Below are 26,355 nucleotides of genomic sequence, written 5' to 3'. Positions count from 1 at the left end.
AGGGTGGAGATAAAAGCTGTAAATGAAAGCACGTGTGGGAGGGAACATCAATGATAAAATTTTCCATTCTCAGGATAAAAGAAAGAATATAATCAACAGCACAACACAGAACAAAAAATTGCAATTCACTTCATAAAAAAGCAGCGCTATATGCATCATACAAAGTTACCATATGTGCAAGTCATGATATTAGGAAGTTTCCAGTGGTGCTCTGAGTGCCACGTGACACAGGAAATTTCTAGGGCAGGACTGTGCTGCAGCTTGTAAGCAAAGGAAGGGCTGGCGATGGGAAGGGGCGCAGAGCGTGAGCCAGGCCAGCTGCACATTGCCAGTTGGCTGCAGGGCCCTGGGACTGCAGGACGGAGCCTGTTCCAGTTCCTGCCGGGGTCTTGTCCAGACTGATGACATGAGGGCAACGTTACAGAAGCTGAAGTTTCTTCAGCTTGATTCTGGAAAAGAACAGGACAATACGGTACTTGTTTCCTCTTTTTGTTACCTACGTTTAAGGTGCATAAGGATTTAATAGCAACTGAGTCTGTGACTTCAGTGGGGTAGGGCTGGTTCCTTTTCAGATGAATAGATTTCACACCCCCGTGCTCATTGTATGTAAACTGCAATAGCGCCGTGTGAGCTCTGGACCCTGTACCTGCAGAGATGTAAACCTGAACTGATATGCTTTATTGTTATGCTCTTTTTCCAGCAAAAGCAAGAATGTTACCATCTAATAAGGGGGGGAAAAAGGGTTAAAATTTTGTTCTAAGTGTTATTATTTTACTACTTCTGTTTATTTTGAGATGGGATGTGCTTTAGAATATCTCAACTCCAGTAAAATTCCAGCAGGCTCTATGAACTGTCTATGGGAATTGCTGCAAAATTCAGTTCTGAGAAATCAGTGTGATCTCTGCATGTATCAGAGCAGTGAAGTTTAAATTATTAGTTTATGTTGTGGAGAACTGATAACTGGCTACTTCACATGGCTCTTCCTACTATGGAGTTCAGTATACTTTACAAGGCTGCTGCTGTTGCAACTGAAGCACACAAAATAATATGCTCGGGGCAGTGGGATTATTTTCACATTTTTGTTAATTATGTGAACTAAGCAGCTAAGCTACAACTCCATAAAAATATGCATTTAAAATTGTTCATCTTATTCATTACTGAATGTCTGTAAGAGAATAAACTGCATATAATCATCTTTGCTAACATGAAGCTCCATTTAGTAGGAGTGTGTAGTTATGTGTAACTCACAGCACACAGAGTAGATACACTTTACAACTGCGACGTTTTACTTACCTAGTAAAATATAAAAACATTTTCTGTTCAGTCTGATTTTCCTCCACACTTTCTCAACTTTTTTTTGCTGATTAACTTATCCGTTATTAGAAGTGTGTAGTTTTTGCATGTATTTTCCTGTGTGAGATGGGGCTTTTACACAAAGGAAATGAGGCACATTTTCAAATGAAGCATCTGTCTTCCCGTCTGAGTAACTTGGCTTAACCATTTAAGTATCAGGATCAAGGAACACTTTGAGTATAGCCTTCAGTGAGCTGCATTTCAGAAAAGCGTTCTGAAACTTTCAGTGTTTTGTTTGGTTTTTGTTCTGGAGATCTCTCAGTGGTTGCTGTGAGGAAGCAGGAAGCATAGGAGGCTGGAGGAGGAGGGCACAAAGTCCTCCTGTGGCCATTTCTTTCAATGCCAAGGGATATTAATCCACCTTTAATTATCCCATCCTTCGTGTCCTGTTGCCAGGGGTGGGATGTGTGTTTAAAAAAACAACGGTCTGGCATCATTGCTATTTTATGCTTTATCTGATCATGTCAGGGGGTGTGTACAGATGTGCATTGTTTCTGTGGAGGCTGCTGCTGCTGCCCTTTTCCTGGACGTTTCTCAGCAGCTTGTAGGGCTCAGCTAGTTGCCCCTGAGCTTGGTCACATTGAGAAGAGCAAAAAATACTGGCCTACAGGAAGGGATGTGGGAGGCGTCTGCTTCAGCCACAGTCAGGATCACACTGATCTCAAGGGTTCCACCTGTCTTTGTATCTGCATGGTTGGAGCTACCCCATAGGTCTGGAATTCCATTCTCTGCTTGTGCAGTTTGCCACTTTGCTCCACTCAACCTTCTCCAGTGACATAGCTGCTGGGAAATCCTCCATCCCAAAACAGTGTAAATGCTTGGAACCTCTGATGCATATTTTAGCAGTTTCCTACTATGTGCAGTGTTTCCCCTGTTGTTTGCTTCCCAGATTGTCCTTGCAGTTCTCTTGCCTCCAACCATTCAGACCGAAGTGGTATCTTTAAAGGTCTGCCTGGACTTACCTGCAGGTTCGGGATGCGTTTAGTCAGAGTTCGTTTAGTTTTGTTTTCTCTTTTATGAACATCTGATTGGTTGCTCACAACCAGCTCACTCAGCAGTGCATATTTGATCACGGGAGAATGTAAACATGTGATCGCGCCTTAGCTGTATTAGTCAGTACCAATGGCAAAGTCCCTGATGACTTCAAGGGTTTTTTTTCCTCTCTTTGAGAAGACAGAAAATATTCAATCCAGCATAATGTTTGCCAATCCAAAGTTTACTCATTGGTGTTTTGGGAAGCATTTGATGTGTCAAGATGATCTCAGTCCAGCTGAGCATTTTGCATTAGATAACTTCAATGTACATGGATGGGTATCAGGACCCTACAGCTGGATTGTATTTATTGTTATACTTTTTGTGGATAACCTTGTTCACTTTCTTTCTCCATGTATTGTTGTCTTAACATCACAGTGGGCATTTCTGTACCAGGATATCTTAGATGTTCTTGGCATCACTCAGGATACCTGCCCAGCATCTGCTGTCATGAAGAATCACCTCACAATAGGGCAGAAGATAAAAGTTTCCAAATCAGACCCACAGAGAAGAATCTTAAGATAGTGGCAGCAACTCATAAAGCTGCTTTAACCACCTTATAGTGAATCATTTCATTGTCTCATACTCTCCTGATCTTGCTCTAGTTGATCTAGCATTGACTGCAGGACAGCATTTGGAGGAATTTATTCCACTACTAAGCAGCACGTGAACTTGGGCTCCTATTCTGCTTTCATACATTGTGTAGGTTCACCATTCCTTCTCTTTAATCAAGGCTTCTTTGCAATTACAAATTCTGTAGCTGAACAGACAATCACACGGATGCTAAAATCTGCAAGAGTCTGGAAAGGATTCTGTCACTGAGGCTGGTGCCCAGGGCTCTGACGAATCATTCTCTTCTGTCAGTCTGCTGCACATGATTACATGTTATCTCTAGGCACCAGCACAAAGCCTTGTGTTGTTCTTGCTACTACTGGTTAGCAGTAAGCCAAAACTCTTCAGTTTGCACTCTTAACTGACAAGCAAAGTGTACAAAAACTGCCCAAAACACTGTCATTTCCCTTTACACTGAGTATCTGAAAGTCATTAAGAAGTCATGCTGTTTTCTTCAGTGAGAACCGGGTTTCATCTTCAGCTTGTACATGCAACTCCAGACAGTGGGCTTCTCTGTGCTTTGCCTAAGGGGACAGCTGCTGCCAGCCAGTTACTTTTCTTCATGGGGCTGATGCACGTCTTGTTTGAGAAGATTTGTTGGTTTTATGATTAATCTTTTATTTTATTTTGCACCAAGAAATTGGAATTTGTTTATAATTCAGCTAAAAAGAGTAACAAAGTTCATTCTTATAATTAATATTTGGATAGAGGGAAGTCTGTTCTTCTCAGTACTCTCTTCAGTGGATCCAGATTAATTGTTGGTCGTCTTAAAATTTTTATAGAGATGGCTTAATATTTTGGAGTTATTTTGGTACCTTTTAACATAGTTGTACATTATTAACAAAATATTATTAATGTTCTTATGACAACCAGTATTATTGCAATAATAACTTTTATCTCTTTTCTCTGATGAAGGAGAAAGTATCTAGCCCACTACTCAGAATGGGAAGGGATGAGACAAGACTCCTCAAGGACATCTTAATGAATGATTAAAACTAAGTAATGAAGGATAAAAGTTGTATGTTTGAAAAGAGGATGTTTGAAACACAGGCCAAATAACAAATACGGGTAGCTACTGACAAACTTATTGTTTTCTTACATTTTCTCAATTGCACTTACAAAGACTTAGTGTAGATGAGACCCTAATAGGAAAAGAAGACATAAAAGGAGCTTGTAAGGAGTGATTTGGGCAGAGGGGTAATTCATGAGAAGAAGAGCTACAGAAGCAGGTTTAAGGAAAGGGTCTCAGGGCTAAAATAAATAAAATAAGGGTATGGGGTCTACTGTAAAACCACCACCAAAATTAAAAAAACAAAAGCAGCAGGAGAGGTCAGTTCTCAGGTAATTATGTTTGCGACCATTAATGCAATTTATTGTGAGACTTCATTCAGTGCTGACATACTGTGAAGAGTCTTAAAAAGATTTATGGTCATTAAACCTAAAGAAAGGTAAAATCAGAGGAGGGTGAGTCAGAAGATGTTCCTTTTTTTGTGTTAGAAGGTTGAATATAGTTTCCTTCCTTCTTAATAGAACATATACCTCCCCTTTCTCTTCTCTCCAAATGGTTTCTTTTAATGCAGACAGGAGAAATAATGAGTGTGTTTGTGTGTGTGTAAATTTCTGAAGGACATCTATAAAATGGAGAAATCCTTTTTTCTGACAATGTAAGCTTTCGGTTGGGGCTTTGAAGCATTTTAATTGCAACTATGTTTTAAAAGGAGGCACAAATATCTTGCTAATATTTTCCATCATAACCTGGAACTGTTCATATGCACGAGGGTTACATTTTAAAATAAGATTGTACACTTAGATAAGATGGTGTCAAGTGCTACTTTCTGTTTATGCAATACAGATGTCATTTGCCTGGCCCTGAATTTTTCCATTTACCCAAAGTGGATTTATAGTATTTTTGGAGAGACGGTTATTTGTACAAGCCAAATTTAAAACAGAAAAATACAGAGGTTCCCTTTTCAATTGAATATCCTGAATGTGAATGTAGTTATTGTTCCTGCTACATTGCTTTTTGGAAGGTGAGCAAAACAGAGACCTTTTCATTTACACAGAGGAATTTAATGTATTACAAACATTTTTGTATCTGGACATTTAAAGCGTATCTGCCAACAGATGTCTGTAAGTGTACCCAATCCCTCTTCTTTCCAAGCTGGCATATACCATCTCCATTTGACCAACTAAAGCATAGAGTGTCATGAAATAGCATGCCTGAAAATCACGTTACCAGCAGAAGTTGGAATTCATTTACTGTTACTTTATCTCTTAATTCAGTGCACTCAACGCATGAGCGCTCTTCCTCCCAGCCCCGTAGCGTGTTGAAGATTTCTGAGTGCATATAAATTGTACATATATCACTGTAACAACTGCAGGCAGCAGGTTTAGAAGTTAAGTAGCACAAAGTGACGCACTGAGGCCAGCTCTTTGAGCTGGTGGTAGTCAGGGCTAGAAGCCAAGACTCCTGACTGACATCAGCATTTAATGGAGACTCAGAGGATATGTGTGTATTGTTAGTTTGAAACTGTGGAAGGGTGCCAGCCAGGAAGGGGGAGCTGGAAAAGTTCCCAAGCTGGCAGGATCTCCTCAGAGGAAAGGGCAGAAATGATCGTTTGGACATAATATTGTTTGTGTTCAGCATTTTAGAAATACAGCTCTAATGCTGCCACCACAGAACAGACACACTGTGCAGCTATAAGCAGCACATGATGTTCTTGCATTCTTCTTGCCTCGAGTAAACCTAGTTTACATACATAAATTGTAAGTGCTTCTGGTGTTTTTGTAAGGTGCCAAGTTTAAAGCCCAGAGAAAAGATGCCCTTTTTCATGTATGTTCTCCATACATCATAAGCAGTAGCTTATATAATAGCAGCAGGGAGAATATCTCACCTTTATCGTGCCAATAAACCTTTGAGACCACCACCAAGAGATTTTTCCCTGTTCCCACCACAACCAGCTCAGCTTGGCCGAGGAGCTGCCAGGCCAGACCAGGGCTAAGCACACACCACCGTGCAGCAGCTCTCACATCTGCCCTGCTCAGATACCTCCATTCTCAGTCTGTCAGTAATACAGTAGTGGTGGGCAGGGACATTATGTTTCCTAGGCACGTTCTTTCAGCCTTGTGTTCTAGTCACCTTTTCTAGGTAGGTCTTAATATTCTGGGTTGGTGTTCTGATTCGTTGTTTTCTAATCTGCTCACACAGTGTTCCTCAGCAGTTTGGTTGGTCAGATGAGCGTAGCTTTGGGCAGAGCAAGAAGCTGCATTTGGTGCTTCTTCATCTAACTTTGAGCTGATGAACTGTGTTAGGAAGAAGCATAGGATGAAGCTGTACTGTTTGGATTTTGCAAATCACTCACTCTTTATTTTGTCTCTATGAGGGGATGGAAAATAAAGGGCTTTTTGTTTGACCCAAGCAGATCATTTCCTGTCAAATCCAAGCATTTCTTCCCCTAGTTCTGCATCCTTCCTCCAAACTGAGGAAAATCAATTGTTTTTGTGCAGCCCTACTGCATAGAGCAGGGCTGTGTGCTCAGAGATGGGCGAGCAGAGGAACAGCTGAGCTGAAGACCTTTCTATCAGGGAAGTGGGTCATGTCCCTTCACCTTCTGGAGACTTTCATACTAGTGGAATGCTCTGACTGCTTTCTTACTCTTGAGAGATGCCACCTGGTGTACTGTGTTTGGCTTTAGAGTCCAGGTCCTAAGGAGAGCCACAAGGATGATCGGAGGGCTGGAGTACCTCTCCTATGAACAAAGATTGAGGAAGCTGGGCTTGTTCAGCTTGGAGAGGAGGAGGCTTTGGGAAAACCTCATTATGGCCTCCCAGAACTTAAAGAGGGCTACAGGAAAGCCAGAAAGGGACTCTATCAGAACGCATAATGACAGGACCGCTTTTAAGCTAACAGAGGGTTGATTAAAGTTAGAGAGTAGGAAGACATTTTTCGCAATGCAAGTGGTGAGGCGCTGGCACAAGCAGCCCAGAGAAGCTGTGGATGCCCCATCCATCCCTGGAGGCATTCAAGGCTGGGTTGGATGTCGTTCAGCCTTGGAGTAGGGATGGTGCCCACGCTCACAGAAAGTGATCTTTAAGGCCCCTTCCAACCCAGACCTTTCTGCAATCCTGTGACGTTTCTGGAGGTAGGTCCGCCCGTGATTGATGTGAGTTGCTATTAGATAACTTAGAAAAGGTCAACCTGACTAGAAATGTATCATTTCACAGTGGTTTCCAACGGAAGATTTTATTTAGACTTCGATTCTGCCGTACCCTCAGAAAACAATACAGACTATTCATGGGAGCTGTGAATACGGAGTGACTGCGAATTGCTCCAAAGAGCACCGGGCTCGGTTTGGGCTCCCTCCCTCCCCAGCCGCCTGCCGAGCCCGGCGCGGGGAGCCCCGGCTCCCTGGAGGAGGCGGAGCGCGGTGGGGGCGGGACGTGGCCCCCGGCCCGGCCCTTCTTTCCCTTCCCTTCTTTTCCTTTCCCTTACCGGCCCGCCCTTACCCGGCTCTTCCCGCGCCGTCGCCGCCGTGGGCAGCGCTCCGGGCGGGCGGCTTCCGACGCCGCTTTCGGAGGGCGGCCGGGGCGCATGAAGGGGAGGCGGCAGGCAGCGGGGGGAGCGGCCGGAGCGCGGGGCGTCTGGCTGCCGGGAGGATGTCCCCATTGTTCAGCTGGGTGGCCAAGGTAGGCGGAGGGCACGGCACGGCACGGCACGGCCTGGGGGGGCGGCGGCGGAGCCCTGCTGTTGGCTCGGCTCGGGGCGTGCGGCGAGGGAAAGTTGGTGCGGTTCCGCATCTGGCTGAACGGGCTGGAAGCGGTGCGGAGGGGAAAGCAGCGGTGAAAGCTGCAGGAAGGTGTGCTACGTGCTGGAGTCGCCTCGTGCGTGCTCTGGAATACGTGTAACTGCGCTCCCGCTGCTCGGTTAAAACTTTTTGTGGGTTTTTTTGTTTGTTTTGCTTTGTTTCCACCCCCCCTCCCGTCCTCCTCCTGCAGAATGTATGCACAGCCCTCAGCTGGCCTTTATTCTGCTTACTGAAGTCTGGCAGTGTATGTGAGGTGCTGGCTTTTGCTTCTGAGGTTTCAGTAGTACCTTCCACCACACTTTGTGGAGCTACACATGGATGCAGAGCAGTGGAGGTGGCTTAAACAAATCTGGAACATAGTTTAGAGCTAGTGTTTCAAAAACGTGTTTTTGTTTGCCTCTCCAAAATAGGAGTCATTTTGGATTTAAAATGATATGTATGTTATTCTTTAGTGAGATGCGGCAGAAAGCACAGAGAGGATGGGGTGAGGAAGGCTCTGTGACAGAGTTAGGGGTTCCTCTGAGGAATAACCTGAACAAATAAGGCTAGATCTTGAAGTTAAACTTGTGGATCCTTGTTGAGTTTATAGAGCCTCAGTCCATTGTGCCAGGTGTGTATGGCCAGTTGGCTGTAATGTAGCCCTCTAACACATAGCAGGTGGAATCCCTGCTTTCAGAAGGTGACAGGAGGGAGCACACTACGCCCACATCACATCCATTTAGATTCCAGCAGGGAGGATTTGCTCTCCTCTGTCTTAGAAAGGCATCTGCTTGCTTTTAGCTATGCTCAGAAAAGTGGAAATTTATCCCTTCTGCTTCCTACTGTTTTTGGTTTGTTTGGTTGGTTTTTTTTAAGAACCTGTTTATGTAGCTGCCAGGTGGGGTGTGTGTTAAGCAGTTCCTTCTCCTGTCATCACTGTGCCTCTGTCTCATAGTGATATGCTACTGGAGGGAATGATGCCGTGCCAGCAGCCACAAACACGCTGGCCTCATCTGTAGGTAGAGTGATGCAGTGGAGTGAATCCCACAGGACGTGGTGTGGGGCAGCCTGTGCCCCTTGCTTGCTGTGAGCGTGTCAGGAGCACAAAGCCACTAGTCAGCAAACAGCAGGCTAGGGGGGCACAGGGCAGAGTCCGTGGTGTGCAGACTTGGCCAAACTTCTGCTGGGGGAAGCAGGGGCTCCTGCAGGAATGCACTCCTGAATTTGTTCTCACAAGTGTTTACCGAGGTTTCAAAACCAGTTATTGCATTGCTGTTTCCTTGCAAGTGGTTAGTGTTGTTCTTTGAATGGCAGCTAATCATCAGGGCTAATTAGGGAGGGAATACTAGGCAGAGTATTGAGAAAATATCAAGTGAGGATTGTGAACAGAGAAAGCTATTCTGCCTGCCAACATATGAGCAGTAAAACTGTAGGAAGTGCTGCTGGATGCTCCTAGCACAACTGCAGGCTGTGCCAGGGCTTGTAAGATGGTGGTCCCTTTCAGAACAGGGAGACACCACAGGGTGTGGGGGAGACGGCCCCATGGAAACAAAGCTGGGCACTGACTGCTCAAAGTATCCCCCACTCAGGAACAAAGTGCTGAGGCTTCAATAGTACCTTCTGCATGCAGGTTCCCTGGCCTGGAGGTACTTACAGGTGAAGTAATGTACCCCCACATACTGTAAAATCAGTCCTTAGTGCTTGTATAATCATTACCTTTTAATGTGTCTTCATTGCCACTTTTAACCATTAGACTCCTGTCTATGCACGGGCTCCTTAGGGTGAGCTGTGCTATGCTGCAGGCCCGTCCTGGGGCGTGCTGGAGGAGAAGCCCTGCCCAAATCTGTGTGGGTTGATGCTGCCCACCATGGTGGGTAACAACCTTTGAAGCAGTGACTTATTTTAGTCTGCTAAAATTAGTTAAATAAAAAAGGAATCGTTATACCTGTTTTTCCTGCATAGTTCTTTAAAACTAGATAACTGACTTCAGGGAAATCCTTGACTAAGCTCCTAACAATGCAGCTTATTCAAAGTGCAGTCTAGCTTTGGTCAGCTGTAGGCAGACGGCGCAGACACTTTCATAAATAAAGGTCCTTCGATCTTCAGTTCATTGCATTAACTTTCATTCTGCAAATAATACATGGAAATGCAGTTTTTAACAAGATATGATGTACTTGCATGCCATCAGTTCACCAGTAGGAGAGAGCAGTATAGCAAGGGTTGCTAAGAGAGCTTCTTCCCATTGTATTTAGTAGAGCTTTACTTTAAGTAAAATGAAGCCCACCAACTTTAGTCCTAGCTATGAGTCTGACTTCATTTTATAATGTAAGATTCTATTCAGAAGCAGCCTCGCAGAAGCCACAGATAAGAACTGACCACTGAATAAATAGAAAGTAAGAAGCAGTTCTTAGCCTAATAAGTTGTATAGATGGACAGTGTGAGTAAGTGTGTGCTCAGGATCTCAGCTACTTAAGCCATTTCTGCATAGCGTGTCTTTCTAATTACAGGAAAAAAAGTACCATATACAGTATTAAAGTTGTGCTTAGCTTCACCTAATTTTGTCTACAGCACTGTAAGCTAACAAGGTAAAGTAAAGCAAAGTAATGTAAAAACAAGGTTACATCATCTAGATTAAGGCTTGTTCTGTGATGATGGTGATGCGGTGGATGGATCAGTCCTGGCCAGCTGTCTGTAGCTCTGTTCTTCCCATGCTGCAGGACAGCAGTTCCCACTCATCCTAGGAGGGATCTGGGCACAGCAGATCTTCTCATTGCTGCTTCAGGCAACCTGAGAGTGGGACCCCAGCACCAGCAAAAAGCCTGCGGGAGCTGCAGGCTGAATGGCTGATCTTGGAGCTCAGGCTGAGAACCTGATCATTTGGGTTTCTTCTGTGCTGAAAAACAGATTTTAGAGCATATTCACAGTGCGTGTTCTGAAATTGCCAGCACTGAAACAAGAAGTGGTTTTTTTTTCATAGTCTACTGAAGTAGGATTTGCCTGTGATCTTTCCTCAGTTTAAGAAGATCACAAGGCTTCAGAAAAGAAAATTCCTACACTACTCATTGTGGCAATGCTTGGGTATTTGGATATTTTAAGCGTTACTGGAGTAGTGATGGTAGATGTCAATTGTTTTTATTGCATTTCCTGATGTAATTCAGTGTGCTTTGTTAGAAGTGATCTCGTTGATGTTTAGCCATTCTTGTTATTACTTTTCTGAATGAGTGCCTAATAGGCCTCTAGTGAAGAGTGCATGGGAGTGACAGTTTACTTCATAGTGTAGGTCAGAAACTGCAAATGCAATTAATTTGCCTCTGGAAAAGGATGAGAGACTAAAAATGAGGAAGGGCAAGAAATCCCTCCCCCTCCTTTTCCTCTCTGTTCTGAAAGGCCTATCTTGTCTTTTATTTCTGCTCTGTTTCAGGGTATATCACACTCACTTAGGAGGGTGTTTTGTTTAAGTGTACTGAGTTGGCCTTTCATTCCCACAGTAGCTGAACACCTGTGGGTTTCTTTTATCCCTTAGTGAATGACTTGCTTTTTAGCCAAGATTTGTTCTCTCAAGGAGCCCTCTTCACTGTTCGTTTTCACACTGTCTGCAGCTTCATAAGCTTTGAAGTTTATTAAGCCTGCCTTAGTTTTAAACCCATCTTACTTCTAAGATGATATTTAGAGAAGTGAATTAATGATGGTGGTATCTTGTGGTGTATCTTGCTTAAGGCTGGTGCATTTACCCCTGTTGCCCTGTTTCTAAACATATTTGAATACTTGGATACTGTATCAAAAATCTGAAAAATAAGTGAGAATCAGTGTCAAGGATCAGAACCGAGTGGGTGGGAAGGCTTAAGTGCTGTGCTTCCTCTTGTGGAAGAAATCTCAGAGCTTTGAACACGGGGGGCTGAGCTGGAAGGATGAGACCTCACTTGTCTCCCAGACTGGTTGCTGCTGCATGTATTTCTCCCCATCAGCTTTCGTTTTGGGGTAAAACAATTGTCACCAGCTGACTGCACTCAGATAAGTGCTGATCACCGCCGGAGTTTCACACGCCCGCTGCTCTCTGTATGCCAGTCACTCCTCATCGTCCCTGCGGGGGCTCGGCAATGACTGTGGAATGCACTCAGTGTTTGCAATGAAGTTGGTCCCGCGGTGGAGAAGCTCTTACTCAGCAGATACCTTCTCTTCAGAGCTGCTTCACTTTTATTCTCCCGCTTGCTTATTCGTTCTCTGAATACGAATACGCAGCCTGGTTACACTCCCTTTGCTCACATGCCCCTAACCCCATGGGACAAGTGCAAGATACAAGCAGACTTACGCAGCCCTTATGTGCGTGGCAGTGTCCTCTGTGTCTGCAAAGTGCATTAAGGCTGCTTGAGGTAGCTGACCTTGCTGCTTAATACAGGTCCTGTCCTCCTCAATTCAAAACAAAACATTTAGTCTCCAGCTGAAAACTGCTTGCTTCCCCTCACTGAAAGGCTCTCTGGGAATCAGGGCCATTAGCCGTCTTCACATGGTAAATGTGTTCTGTGCAAAGTGTAGCAAAAGTACCAGGAGATCCTGCAGGATCAGGGAAGAAGGTTCCCAATCCCATTAGGGGTAGACAGTGCAACTAAGTTCTGATTTTTTTAGTGTATGTATGTGTGGCATGGCAGCTTAACTTTGATTTACGTACGATGATCTAAAGTACTTCTTGAAATCATACTCTGCTTTTTGGAAGACTGATACGATGTGCGGTAGAGATGTTTCTGAGGAAATGAACACAGCAGTTTGACTCTGGGTTCCCCATATAGAAATACCCACGAGGGAAAGGGTGGGCAAAACACTGTTTTGAAGAAGCCATCTCACAGAGCTACAAAATGATTCCAGTTTGTCATTTAGAAGCACTGGTATTTCTGAGATGCCTCTCCTTTAAGGGGATGTTGGTACCTTTTTTTGCCCTGTGCCAGTCAATAAATTCTTATGATATTTGAGTCAAATGATGAGAAACATTTCCTAAAGTTGAAGGAGATGAGGTTTTTTATATGCTATAGAGGCTGATGAGAGGCTTAGCAAGTAAATTCTTTTCTTTCTTTCTTTCTTTCTTTCTTTCTTTCTTTCTTTCTTTCTTTCTTTCTTTCTTTCTTTCTTTCTTTCTTTCTTTCTTTCTTTCCTTTAATGAGAAACCTTTATGGTCTATCTGTTTAAGCTGATGGAAGGTGGGGCTTAAGCTGAAATAGTAATGAAAGAGGGGGAAAAAATAATCTGTGCCTCTGTATTGTTCGGTTTTTGGTTTTCTTTTATAAAGATACACGTGAAAAATATAAAGAACATCTGAAGAGATTTGCTCAACGAGGAGCTTTACAGGCATTTGAGAGGAAGGGAGGGGAAGATCAGCTGGAACTTGGGGAGCTGAGGCAAAGAAAAACGTAACCCCTGAATCTTGCTTTCATCATCGAGTTATTTGTACCGAGTTGCATCTGAATTGGATTTGGTTATTCTTAGTTGATTTACAGTAACAAATTCTGAGATGAATCAGTGCTTAAATACATGAGAATCTTGGGCCTAAGGAGGTTGGCCAGAGTTTCTGGGAGTGTTCAACTTCTGTCTGTCACTAAAAGGAACACTGTGAAGAGAATAACAGCATACATCTCCATCCACTACAAGGATAATGTGCTCTTAAGTGTAAATGTTGATAGTGCTATTCAAAAATGCATTAAATTCACCTTTGCTGAAGTATTTCCTAACTCAGAAGTTGTTGACTTTGGACTTTTTCTTTGTGCCTTTACAGCATCATCAAAAAAGTGTTGGTTTTTATTTTATTTTCTTCCAGGGGGAGTCTTTGATATGCAGTAACCAAACAGGATTTTCAGGTACAGATTGCCTGTGAAATTGCAGGGCTGAGGGGAGCAGACTCTGTGTGCAGTTACGCAGGCACAGTGTCAGCTACTGAAAATGGCAGCGCTGAGCTGAACAGCCTCTTGCATTTTCAAGCAAATATATATATATATTTTAGTTCTTTGTGTTTATTTCGAGGACCTCTGTAACTAAAAGTCATACTTTTATTAGCAAACCAATGGGACCTGTAAACTACCATAGTACCAGTGAGGTGAGTTCCCTGAAGTGCTGACATGGCAATGTAGATGGTTAGTGCTCTATAAATGTTTAATGCTGATTTTTTTTCTTTGGACCTTTTTATAGCTTCCAATCTCCCTAAAAGCAAACCATGGAGAAGGAGTTCTAATAGAAGTGTTTTGATATTTTAGACAGTGATGTGTCAGATATATCTGTCCTTAGAACTCTATTGGTAGTTACCCAGAGCAAACACAGAAGAGCCCAGTCCACTTGTGTATTAGGTGTGGCTGAAATAGCAGCAGTCCCTGTGGCTGACGTCATTCTTTGAGTCAAAGAAAGCAACACGTGCATCGTCTTTCCTTGAAAACTTTTCTTCCTTTCCTTCCTGCTCTCCTTCAGCTTGGTTCTTAGCACGACCCATAGGGAATCATCCTTGTGTCTCCCTCCAGCTTTATGTGGGGACTTTAAGTCAGTGACATCTGTTTTAGAAATGTGGAATGCTTACCACTCGCTTCTGTGTTTCCTTGGTGAGTAAGTGTTTAAGTATAGAATACTTTGGAAACACTGTGAAGGTCAGAATTCAGTCACAGTGAAAGGGGTGTAGCCGTGTGAATTATCCAGCTTAGCTAAATTCAGTGTTTGGTAGTCATCCATTTGATAGTTACCATTCCATTTTCTAAAGGAACTCAGCCTTTTCCAGAGGAAAAGAGAGGGGGGTTCATGGAGGGGGAATGAATAAATAAATAAAAGGAAAATTTACTTCTGGAAGAAACTGGGTAGGTTTAGAATAGCAATCTTGTAGCATCAAACACAGAACAGCAAGAGGAACCAGTTCCATAATCCAGAAGCATTGCTAAAATCTATCTTCTTGTTCTTAGGTATTTCTAGGATGACGTTCTGGCTTGTCTTAGGGATGGCTGTCAGGAATGAGCCTTTAGCTCCATTTGTTCTGGGGGCACCTTTTATCAATGTTTTGACAACTTCTGTCCATGTAGGGCTGAATGTGCAGCTTTATCTAAAAAGAGCAGTGACATCTGTGTTTTGCTGTGGGTCATGCAAATTCACTTTTGACTGTCCATGCTTGGCTGCCTTGTCAATCAGCAAAAGCCCAGGCAGGTGCTCTTGGTACAGTAGGTTTTTTAACTTGGCATAATAGGTTTTACATGGTAATGTGTTTATTGTCAACAGGAATTGGAAGCACTTGCTTTTTAGGACAATGATTGCATGATTCTTTGGAGGAAAAATTAGCAAATTCCCCTAATGTGATCTGGCTATATCTTAATGGGGAGGATCTTGAGTAAATAGCTTTCTGTTCATATTGCTGCCTATTAACATTGCGTCAGTAGCTTTCCACAAGTGCAGAAAGTATTTAGGAAAGCACTGCATTGTGGAGTCTTCTTGATAATGATTTAGAAGCTATTTCCAGGGGACTTGGAACCATGACCTGTCCTACTGTAGCTAAATTTCTTCACAAAATGCTGAGCGGTTTTCATTAAAATTGTATAATAAATGTTTTAGTTTGAATAGCCCTGAATAAATAACACTAAGTCAGTATGCTTTCTATGTGTTGGTTGGTTCATAATTCAAAGTAGAGCCTAATTCTGTAGCTTTTTAAGAATTTTCCTGTATGTTCCTAGTTTATTAAGGGTCTTGTTAGGTTTTGGGGGTTATTCAGGTATGTTTTTATACTGGTTTTCCTCCTTTTGCATTCTGCTGCATTAGGAATGACTGCTCAAAATCATTAGCATGAACTGTATTAAACTTCAACCTTTGTTAGTTCTGTAAATTACCTGGCTGTTATGAAGAAGACCATTTGTATAGGAAACAAAGGCTGGCAAATACCTAATTCCAGTTTTCATTTTCAAATGAAGTAAATTTGAAACAAATATGCTATTTGTGATGATTTACAATGTACCTTAGAAACAAAACAAAACAAAAGCACAACCAGCAGCTAGAAACCATATATGTGGATTTCCCAGAGCTATGTAGCTAACAAGGTTTAATAATGTTTGTTGCTCACAGTAACTTGTCACATGAGAAGGTGACTTAAAATCTAACTACTTTTCTGAGGTGGGAATTGGATTGTTTTCAAGGTGTTCTCCCTTGTGAAGTGGATGTCAGTAGGAAGATTAACTGTTGCTTTCCAGTCTTGCTCATATGTGAGTTGACCTGAGGCAGCTGCAATCTGTTATTACACAACAAAGCAGCAAATCCATGTTTCTCCAAGAGCAAATTGGTTCGCTTGCAATTCGTACCAGTTCAGCAGAATCCTGAAAGAAGCTTATTGCCTTCTGCACTCTGGTTCCCTTGGGGCCTCTATAAGTAAACTTACTGTCTGAAAAAAGGTTCTTCCCATGAAAAACATCACATTCTACCCCAAACTGTCCTAGGGAGGAGGACTGTGGGGCTTTCTCATCCGTCACTTGACTGTGTTGGCAGAGCAAGAGATGCTGTTTAACTCTGTTGCAAGTAGAGCAACACAGATTAACTTGGACATTGCGCCAGTCAAAGTTGTTCATAGCATTTCCTTCCCCAGTGAAACTTCCATATAAAACTCTGGAGGAGGAGGGGGACTTCTGATTCTCATTTGAATCAGCTGCCTAAGAGGCTTGTATTAGAAGTAACTTCAGTTGTAATGAGGATATATGACAACTCAAGTTTTCTTCACTTCTTGTTCGTAGTTTGGATATTGCTAAAAGAGACAGAACAATTTGAGGCTCATTATTGTTTGAAATTTGCCCTATTTTGCCAGTTGTACCTACTTTGTTAACTGCAATAAAAGCTTGAGAGCCAATGAAACAGGGAGATAACCTGATTTCTGTTGTGCTATTCGAATTTAACCTGATGGTTTTCTTTCTCCCCCAAAAATGTTCTCAGTAACACATTTCCTGTTTTAGATTCTGTTGTTTTTTACATTTCAGTTAAAAAATAAAAAGTAAAAAACCTGTTCTGAAAACTTTCAAGTGTCACCACTGACTCTTTCCATTTATAACCATCTAAGAATAGGATTCCTCCTGTTACCCATCCTGAGCCTCCAGCTCTGCCTTAAGCCTTTCTCAACCCTGTAAGTGAGTTGCCTCCACTACCAAAAATAATAAGATTTAATGTCTGTTTATAATGAATGAGCGCAGGTGTTTCTAGCTATTGCTTTACAACTGTTATTGACCTCATGCTAAGTAGTCACTTTGTGAAATGTGGGCCGGGAATCCTTCAGGTATAACCACTAGTGACTGTTACATCTTCAATTGTCATTTCATTTGTAAAATTGTATGGTAAGAAAACTTTGAAACAAATGATGGGGAAGGTAGTGCTGTGGATATGTTAACCTGTTACTTGAAATACCTGTTGACTTGCTTTAAAAAAAAAGGACTTTCAAATGTGTCAACAAAATGATGCATCTCACAGGGAGGAAACACCACCACTAATAGATTGGTCCAGTTTTGCTAGAACATTGAGTACAGTTATGCTCTATTTCTGAACTTGTTTACGATAATCTATAAAAGCTTTCTGCAGATCCTGTTTTTTAGAAAGGAATTTTGTGTGTTGTGTGTGTCTATTTAAATTGAGTGGAATGTTCTCCAAATGGTCTTACTCTGCCAAAGTGTAACTATTTCCATTAGTCTAAGGAGCTACAAAGAGGCTTCTGAAGATGAGATTTGTCTGTGATAAAGCAAACGTGATAGAGTCAGCATGCCATGCATGATCCGTCTGTCTGCTATAGTTGGCAATTTGTGAACCCATAGGAAGTATTGTCACACTTCTGACTTGGATGATAACATGTTAACTGTAAGGGCCATGGGCTATGTGGAGCTCCACTCTTGGTGGTAGCTGTGTCACTTACTTCCAAGTGTGCTAGTATTACTCAGCCACCAGTCGCCAGGTCGAAAGGGTCTAGATTTATGCAGATGACTCTTTTCTGCCCCATACAGAACATTTTTAGTGCATTCTTCTTCATCAGCTTCCTGCATACATCCTGGAAAAACTTGAGTCAGCCCCAGCGCTCTGTGTAATGCCCATTCAAGTACTAACAAAGCAAACCACACCTACAGGTAGATGATGCTGCCCATTATTGATCATTGTTATGCTGCTTCCCTTCTGCTTTGAACCCATGCAGTTAAAACTGACTTCTGGTGGTGGTAGGTGCAGAACTGTGAGATACAGTAATATACACAGCTGGTAAAGTTGCTGAAAGAAGCAAGTTAGTTGTTAATAAGATGAGTAGAGTGCGTACAGCGGTAAGATTTTGGGTCAAACACTTTGAGACATGAAATCATGGAGCAAAGGTGATTCCATGCACCCACAGATTTGAAGTCCTTGGCACAAGTGCTGCTTTGATGGGAACCACAGCGTGCTTACGTACATAAAAATAAAGTGGTGGAAGCTTGAAAGGCATTGTCGTCATCCAGGGCATAGAGGAACTGTAAACTTTCTGCCTCTCTTTCTGTATTAAATCTTAGTGGGAGGCATAAAAGTCAGCAAATAGTAGAAGAAAGCTGGTAATTAAAGTAGTCCAAAGAACTGAACATTTGAAAAATAAGAGTTGAAGTTAGTGACTAGAGAAAGTCATTGAGGTCAAGGGAGCTGTAGAGCAGATTCCAGGCAGTCTAATAAAATGCCATGAAGTCACTTAAGATAAGACCTGAATATAAAAGGTCTTTCACTAAAATGAAAATGAACTTGAAAAGTTTATCTTATCTACCTTTAACTTATGTTAAAATGTAAGGAAATTCTATTGTTTTGAATATGTCTTTTTAAAGTTTTGGTGGGAGATTAAAGACTGTAGTTGTTCTATGTGTTTAACCAGATAATGAGCTAAATACAAGTAGGCGAGACTTGTCACAGAGGAAATCCTGGCTGATGATGCCATGACTTGTGGAAGCAGTAGGTTTCTCCTTGGGACCAGGAGCCTATGGGGTTGGGTAACAGCACCTTCAGAAGTTGCTTCCATATTAAATTATTCAGTGATTCTATAAGAAATAACTCTGCAGTCTCACAGCATTTTTTTAAATCAGTGAAATCTATAAATTAACACACTTCAGATCTAAAAAGGATAAGATTCACGTCCACTGAGTGGGAAAAAAAAAACAAAAAAACAACAGTTCAAAAAAAGGTCATTGACCACTATTGGTGATTTAGGAAGTGCTCTGTTTAAAGTATGTTGAAAGCAAACCTATTGCTTTTCAGTCAATACCAGACTCCTAAAATAAAAGATTTCTTGCAGTCTTTTTAAAAATGCAAATAAAAATATGAAATAGCAGAGTATTTTTATACCTCTGTAGTTACAAAGACTTTGTTGCATCTAAGATCATCCCAACTTTTTCTTTTTTTCTTCTCCCCCCCCCTCCCCCAGTCCTGGCCAGCTGGTATGTTATGGTTCCCCTACTGTGGCATGCTTTGTTTTTACACCTACCGTGTACTAAAGAAACAGGGACTCTTTTCTTAGTCCAGTCTTTTTTTACTTAAAGGCAGCCATCACATTCACCTGTGCATGCTTACAGATGATTGTTCTCATGCTTTGGTGCGTGGCATAGGAGCTGACCAACACACAAATCGGCATCAGGAAGTTGTAGATATGGCTTGCGTGATTACCCAAGAATCAAATCAAAAGAGCACTCAATGTTTGAGTTCTGTGCTTTGCTTTTGAAAACTAAACATTCTAATCATAGCAGAAATAACTTTAAAAAAAAATTATAGTCTCAGCAGTCATTGTTAGTTTTAGAGGTAAGAAACTCCTCCTTTGGTTCATTTTCAGCTGTACTTTCAGTTCATTGGTCCTGTTTGGTTCATGAGGAGGTCTGTTTGGTAAAGTTTGAGCATGGCTTATGTTGTTGTTCTGTGCTTATTTTGATGGTTTCAGGGAAGCAATTTTAGGTAGTCGTGAATAATTTTTAGGGAAATAATTTTAGGTTACCAGAAGTTGTTTTTCTGCTTATGGGAATAATCTTTACCACTAAATACATATTTATACTGAGAAATAAATCAGAAAACACTTAAGAATAGAATTATTCTAGAAGACAGAATTTATGCAGAAAAAGGAAATCATACATGTCAGCAACAGACTTCTGCCACAGATGAGTAGACACAATTAGTCGTGTGTCTGTAGAGATAGTGGTATCCAGCCCCCCAGGCTGAGATGGGAAGGGCCTGTTTTCTGGAGGGCATCTTGTTGGGCCTCCTGGTCACGATAGGGTCAGTTGGAGCAGGATACTCAGGGCAGTGTGCTGTCAGGCTTTGAGTATCACAGTGGCTGGGGACTGTGACCTCTCTAGGCAACCTGTGCTGATGTGTGGCCACCCTTCCAATCAAAAAGATTTTTTCTTATGTTCAGGTGGAATTTCCTGTATTTCAGCTTGTGTGCATTGCCTCTTTTCTTTTCACTGGGTACCATGAGAAGAGGTAACTTTTCTTGGAAGGGCTAATTCTTGAAAATCAACCAGCAACCGTAGATTCCACTTCCTTCCACTGCAGTATCCCATGGAATTCTTCCAGTCAGAGCCATGAGCTGGCCCAGGTCTGCTCTTCTGGAGTACAGGGTTGTAGAATCATAGACTCGTCTAGGTTGGAAACGACCTTCAAGATCAGCAAGTCCAACCTTACCTGTCTTATCACTACACTGTGTCCTTCATTTGCACATCTCTCGAATACCTTCAGGACTTGGGACACCACGACTTCCCTGAGCAGCCCGTTCCTATGCTTGACCAGTCTATGAAGAAATTCTTACTAACTTCCAATCTAGATCTTCCTGGTGCAATTTAAGACCATTTCCTCATGTCCTGTCGCTTAGGATCATGGAATCATCAGCACTGGAAAGGGCCTCCAAGATCATGTGATCATGTCTGCCCTGTTCCGTTCATCTCACAAGCCTTAAGTTCATCATTTCATGGTCAATGCAGTGAAGGCTGCTCCCAAACTTCACCTCCTCTTGAACTGCCCAGTGATGTGATTTTTAATCTGGAAAAAATTCATCTGTGATAGATAAACATTTGCCAGGATAGAGCCTTGTGGTTTATTTTAAGAATTAAAAATAGATACATTTAATTTACACATCACAGATTTATTCTTTGCCCATTTTAAAATACATTTACTTACTGTCCATGTACTCTGCATCCAGGTCTGTTTGCTGAGGGAGCCAGTGTCAGAGAAGCACAAAACGTGTTCATTCTTCATTTCCAGATAACTTCATAAAAGGCCTGGAATTGTACAGGAGGGTGAAAAGAGCACAGGCTTTGGTGAGCAAGATCAGTTCCAGGAAAAAAAATGTTTTGTTCTTTTCTTATTCACCACAGCATCTTGTCCTCATTAATGAAAAGAGGTGAACATCTAATGTATGCAAGTGTCACGTGAACTGGAGGTGGTGACTTGCTGCTTCTGCTATGGCAATGTTGCACTGATTGCCTAATAGTAAATATTGGTTTCATCAGCAGGCCTACTAGGTCTTTTCATCCTAATATGTTATGTGGCTAAAAAACCGTGAGGTGAATAGAATTGAAGTGGACTTTGAGCTGACTACAGAGCAAGTGCATGTTGTTTGAGATAATAAAAGTTTGTTATACCATTAAGTTTTTCTTTTATATGATTAAAAAATGAAGCACAAAGCTGCCTGAGCATCCTCCTGCAGCCGTGACCCTGCATTTACCTTCCCCTTTGTCCTGGCTACGGGATCAGCTGATGGTTCAAGGGTGAGGCAATGCTTCCTGAGTCACGCTGGGTATTTCATCATCTCTTGTTTGAAATCTAACTATATGTATTGTGTGATTCCTTGTTTGTTCAAATGATCACGCTGAAGTCTTTGTGAGCACCTGTAGTACACAGTTTTTATTGTGTAGGCTTTTTTTTTTTTCCCCTCTGAGTCCTTTGCTGTTTCCTCTGTTGATTTATGTACATTGTTGTGTTATGATAAGCCATAGAAATGTCTGAAGCAGATGGAGGTTGCATCTCCAGTGCATTCTGTAGGCTCCGAGATGCCTTCTTTCCCAGGGAAGATGGCTTCCCCAGATTTTAGTCTGCTGCTCCCTAGCTTCCTTCTGTGCTGTCTGCAGCCAAACACTTGTAAAGTAAGCTGTCAATTCTTTGATGGGGGAAGTCCACACTTGGTGTGACCTTGTTCTCAAAGTAATTTGGGGGGAATTAACAAACTGGCAGAATTCTCTACTGTAGCCAATGGTCATGACCCTGTGGCAGCAGCACGTGCTGCAGAGGGACCTTTGTCTCAGGTGAATCAGAACAGTTCAACATCACCAGACACCAGCAATGCTCTTCTGATAACACGTAGGTGATGCTGAACTCTTGATGGGGAAACAAATGGGCAACTAATCTAGTCAGTGTCTTATTATAAAATAGATCTGTTGGAGAAATACAGGATCGTTTTGGGTTGGTCTTTCAGAAAGTAAAAACAGTTAAGAACACTTACAGCAGGGAGCCCCTCTTAGTGTTGCAACTTGCTTGTCATGAAGCACAAGATGCTAATTTTGTGGATTTGTTTTTCCTCTTACAGGTGCCTGAGATTATAAGTTCTATTCGACAAGCTGGAAAAATTGCTCGTCAAGAAGAGTTTCAGAATAATCTTTCAGATATTGAAGACCCTTTTGCCAAAAAGTTTGAGGTTCTGTTCTGTGGTCGTGTGACTGTAGCACATAAAAATGCACCCCCAGCTCTCATAGATGAATGCATCGAGAAATTTAATCATGCGAGTTGTACAAAAAAATCAGATTCCAACTCCTCATCCCAACAACATGAAACTGCCAATAACTCCGGAGGCTTCTCTTTCAGCAACAAATTTCGGTCTGTCTTCCAGCCCTTGATGGGTGAAGAGGAGGAGAAAAGGCCAATTAGGAAATCCTTTTCCCAACCCGGACTTCGTTCCCTGGCTTTTAAGAAGGATTTTCAAGAGGGAAGCCATAGGAGTAACAGCTTTGTCAGGTCTTTTGAAGAAGATGCCATTTCGCTAAACCTAAAAAGTCAACTTATCTATGGACACAGTGTTGTGCAGCCAACAGACATTGCAGAAAACAGGACAATGTTGTTTACGGTAAAGCAAGATTTGCAGCTAATGGTGGTGTTCTCACATCTTGGAGTTTGGAATGACAAACAGCAGGGCTTTTTTTCTTGCAGATGGCAGTTACTTCTTTAATAACTTAATTGCAGTTACCAGAGCTAAAACTAAACTTGCCTACTTCTTTATAAAGTGTTACTTGTCAGTATAAATTATTTTATAGCAAAATAGCTTTGTTCTACATAATTTAAAACAGCACTATCTAACAAGTTGGGCCTCTAAAGACAACCTTCTAGAGCACAGAAGGAAGTTAGATTCTAGTTACACAATTGCAACAGAGCATGTGTAGTTACTCTGGCTATTAACAGAAGATATAAATTTACAGGTGAATGAATTACTTGCAACTAGGGCAGAAGGAATAAACCACGATGTGGTGTGGGCTAATGGAATTTATGTCCTGTGATAAGCAGCATAATTTATGAAGGCTTTCCAACTTCCTAATGTCTGTATAATGATGCAGTAACATGGTGACTCTCTCCCTCCCCTACTCCACACTACATATGCTGTTGTGTTGCTTTTCTGTGGCTTACCATGATGGGTAAGCAGTGAAAGCATCTTTTCAAGACCTTAGAAAGAAGTAACGGTTTGTGCTATATGTTCCTTCTTGTAATCCTTCTGATTGATAATTTACTTATCATGTTGTGTATTACATAATATCTTGTAATACAAATCTGGAGCTGACCGTACTGCAGCTGTCTGTTATGAGCTCATCTCAGATCTGTCCGCTACTTTTGGGGGTGGGAGTTTTTAGGAACAGTAACAGCATTTTTTAGGAGGAGAGGAAGAGAGCTGCTGCTAGAATGAAGATTGCCAAAGTTGTATGTCTGTAAAAGGTAACATTAAGAGATGTAGTTAGCAATATGTGGTTAAAAACTTCAGTTTACTTGTGTCAGGCTGGTAGCAGAGAGAGGAATGGAAGAAGATGGAGTGAAATTTTGTGCTTTAGTAAAAACAATTCCATCTTTACCTTTTCCTGAGCAGGTATTTCACACAGAAGATGTGAATGACCCTTATAATAAGATAATAGTAATAATTCCATTATTAATTCATATACCTATTTTAGAATCAGTAAGATTAGAGGTGGGCATATTTGGGTCCAGGTCCTCTTGCTCCAGTGAGTACATTTTTACATTATATTAAACAGATACAGCAGTTCTTGGAGAGGCATGCAGCTCCAGCTTGGACATAACATCAGTCACCTTCTGATAGCCTCATTTACAAATTGTGCAGCTTTGCTGCTCTGACTTTCTGTCTCAGTTTGCTTTTTTGCCTGGAAATATATTGTTTTGGTATGCCCCGTTGTGGTTATTTTGCCATTTAGCTGGCCTGAAATTAGCTAAATATAAGGAAGTAAAGTAACCCTGCTTTGTGACCCTTGAGCTTGTGGTGTAGCTGGGTCCATGGATAGCCCCCACATTCATCAGTTTTTGAGTATGCCTATGACATGCACAGGTTTTCATCTTTGCTCATCAGTTAGTGTGTGGCTACATAAGAAATGATCACAAGTAACTACATAGTCAGAGAAAAACAATTGTTTGTATCTTCTCAGTCAAAGAAATTTCGTTTTTTCCCAAACCTGTAAGAGAGTCTGGTTTATGAGGTGTGAAAAATGTTTGGATCAGCCATCTGCTAACTCTCTTGACCTGGTTCATAGAATCATAGAATTACTCAGGTTGGAAAAGACCTCAAAGATCATCAAGTCCAACCGCAGCCTAACCATCGTACCCTAACTCTAACAACCCTCTGCTAAATCACTGCTTCCCTAGCCATTCTCTTTGGCTTTTTTGTTTGTTTTGTTTTAATAGTATTCAGCTCATTTCTGATGATTTCCACTGCTCTGTGACCAAATACGAAAGGCATTTTGGGGGCTATGCTAAGAGTGAGTCTCAGGAAGGGGAAGGCAGAGGGGTTGGCTCCTGAATAGGCATGAGAAGGAATAACCCTTAGAACACCCACGTGGTCAGCCCTGTGGACCCTGAAGAAAACCAGTAGGCTATCAGAGAAAATGGTTGTGTTGGGCTGAAGTGAAGGAGGAGGTGGAAGGCAAATATGCAGGGCTGCTCTTAGATACCACGAGGTGGCACATCTCACTCTGTCCTTTCACACGCAGGATTCTCCCTCCCACATCTTCATGAAGTTGCAGGTGTATTGGTGACACTGATTCTTTGGGGTTTAATATGTGTTGAAGCTTCAGCAAGTTTGTCTAAGTCAAGCTGTGAATGGATCAGGATTCTTTTTTAAAATCTAATACAAGACTTAGCAGACTTTATGATGTGCTGGGAAGTGTTAGAAGTCTGAACATAATCTGTTAAAATATTAGAAAGTTAATGCTGAGAGTTGAGAAACAATAAAATATAAACCTTATAAAAAGCCTTCAACCATCAAAAGTTTGCATCAGCTCTTGAGTCACTGCTGTGCAAATGGCCTACAGATTAGAAGATACACTCCAGTAACTTCATTTTTATGGTTAGAGCCTTTAAATTAGATGTTGTGAGTATCTTTAAATAAATAAAATCCAACTCCTTCTTCCCTCCAGTAAGAAAATAAATGGAGTGGAATACAGCCAGAGACACACATATGGGTTTAAATTTGGGGGGATTTTGTTCAGTAGCTTTTGTAATATGGTGTGTGCCAAGGCTGTAGAAACTAAGACAAGAGTGTTAATACAATTTCTCAGTGTGAAATGAATTGCTTGTGGTATAACATTACAGTCATCTAATTAATCACTGTTCTCAATCTCATGTTTCAAATGTGAAATTAAATCAGATTTCAGTAGCGTGCAGTGCTCTAAATGCCAAACAAATGTTGTTTATTCTTTCCTTATTGAGTAATAATTCACTAATTGGTTTAAAAGTACAGCTAGAATAAAGTTAGAGATTTTGTCCAGGAAATAATTTTGTAATGAGAAAAAAAGTAATTCTAATGTTACTTGTTACCATTTTGTTGTTTTTTATTTATGTTTTTAATTAGATTGGCCAGTCTGAAGTTTACCTCATCAGTCCTGACACAAAAAAAGTAGCAATTGAGAAAAGCTTTAAAGAAATATCGTTTTGTTCTCAGGTAAGATTGGACATGTATTCTTTCTAAAAGTAAATAAATAAATAAGAAATGTGTGTATATATTCTGCACTTTCTATATGTTCTCTGCTTGTGAATCCTTATGTATTTCTCTCCAAGCTTTTCAAATGGCTTCTTGCCCACATGATTGCAGTAATTGCTGTTTACAAGTAATGCTGTCAGACTGTCATTCTTTCCTTGTGTTTTGCATTGTAATTTCTGAGATAAAGGCTCACTTCCCTGTCTGCTGGATGAATAATACAAGTTAGAAGAAACAACTTGCTAATCTCTGGCTGCCATTTCAGCAGGCTTTATTGACAGTTATGCAAATCTGTGATTTTCTGAGTTGTATCACTGTAGTTTTCAAGGACTGACAGTGAGAGGGGACAAAGAGTTTATGAGTTCTCTGAAAAATAGCTCT

General features: G+C 41.5%; 1 protein-coding gene across 9 annotated transcripts in view; it reads left to right on the top strand.

Annotated features, from left to right (window-relative positions):
* The window catches only part of TBC1D1 (TBC1 domain family member 1), an 89,861-nt gene that overhangs the window by 18,945 nt on the left and 44,561 nt on the right, over positions 1-26,355 (top strand). For 7 of the 9 annotated variants that reach the window (XM_015862492.2, XM_015862491.2, XM_015862493.2 and 4 more), the window contains exons 3-4: positions 22,321-22,854; positions 25,849-25,938. In XM_015862492.2, coding sequence (XP_015717978.1) covers positions 22,321-22,854; positions 25,849-25,938 — 624 coding nt within the window. Of the gene's footprint in view, positions 1-276; positions 473-7,256; positions 7,684-22,320; positions 22,855-25,848; positions 25,939-26,355 lie in introns of those variants that run through there. The other 2 variants (XM_015862496.2, XM_015862497.2) reach the window with 2 other exon arrangements.

The sequence above is a fragment of the Coturnix japonica genome, chromosome 4 (genome assembly GCF_001577835.2).
Source record: "Coturnix japonica isolate 7356 chromosome 4, Coturnix japonica 2.1, whole genome shotgun sequence".
In the NCBI taxonomy this organism is placed as follows: domain Eukaryota; kingdom Metazoa; phylum Chordata; class Aves; order Galliformes; family Phasianidae; genus Coturnix; species Coturnix japonica.
This window is presented reverse-complemented; position numbering and strand designations above follow the sequence as displayed.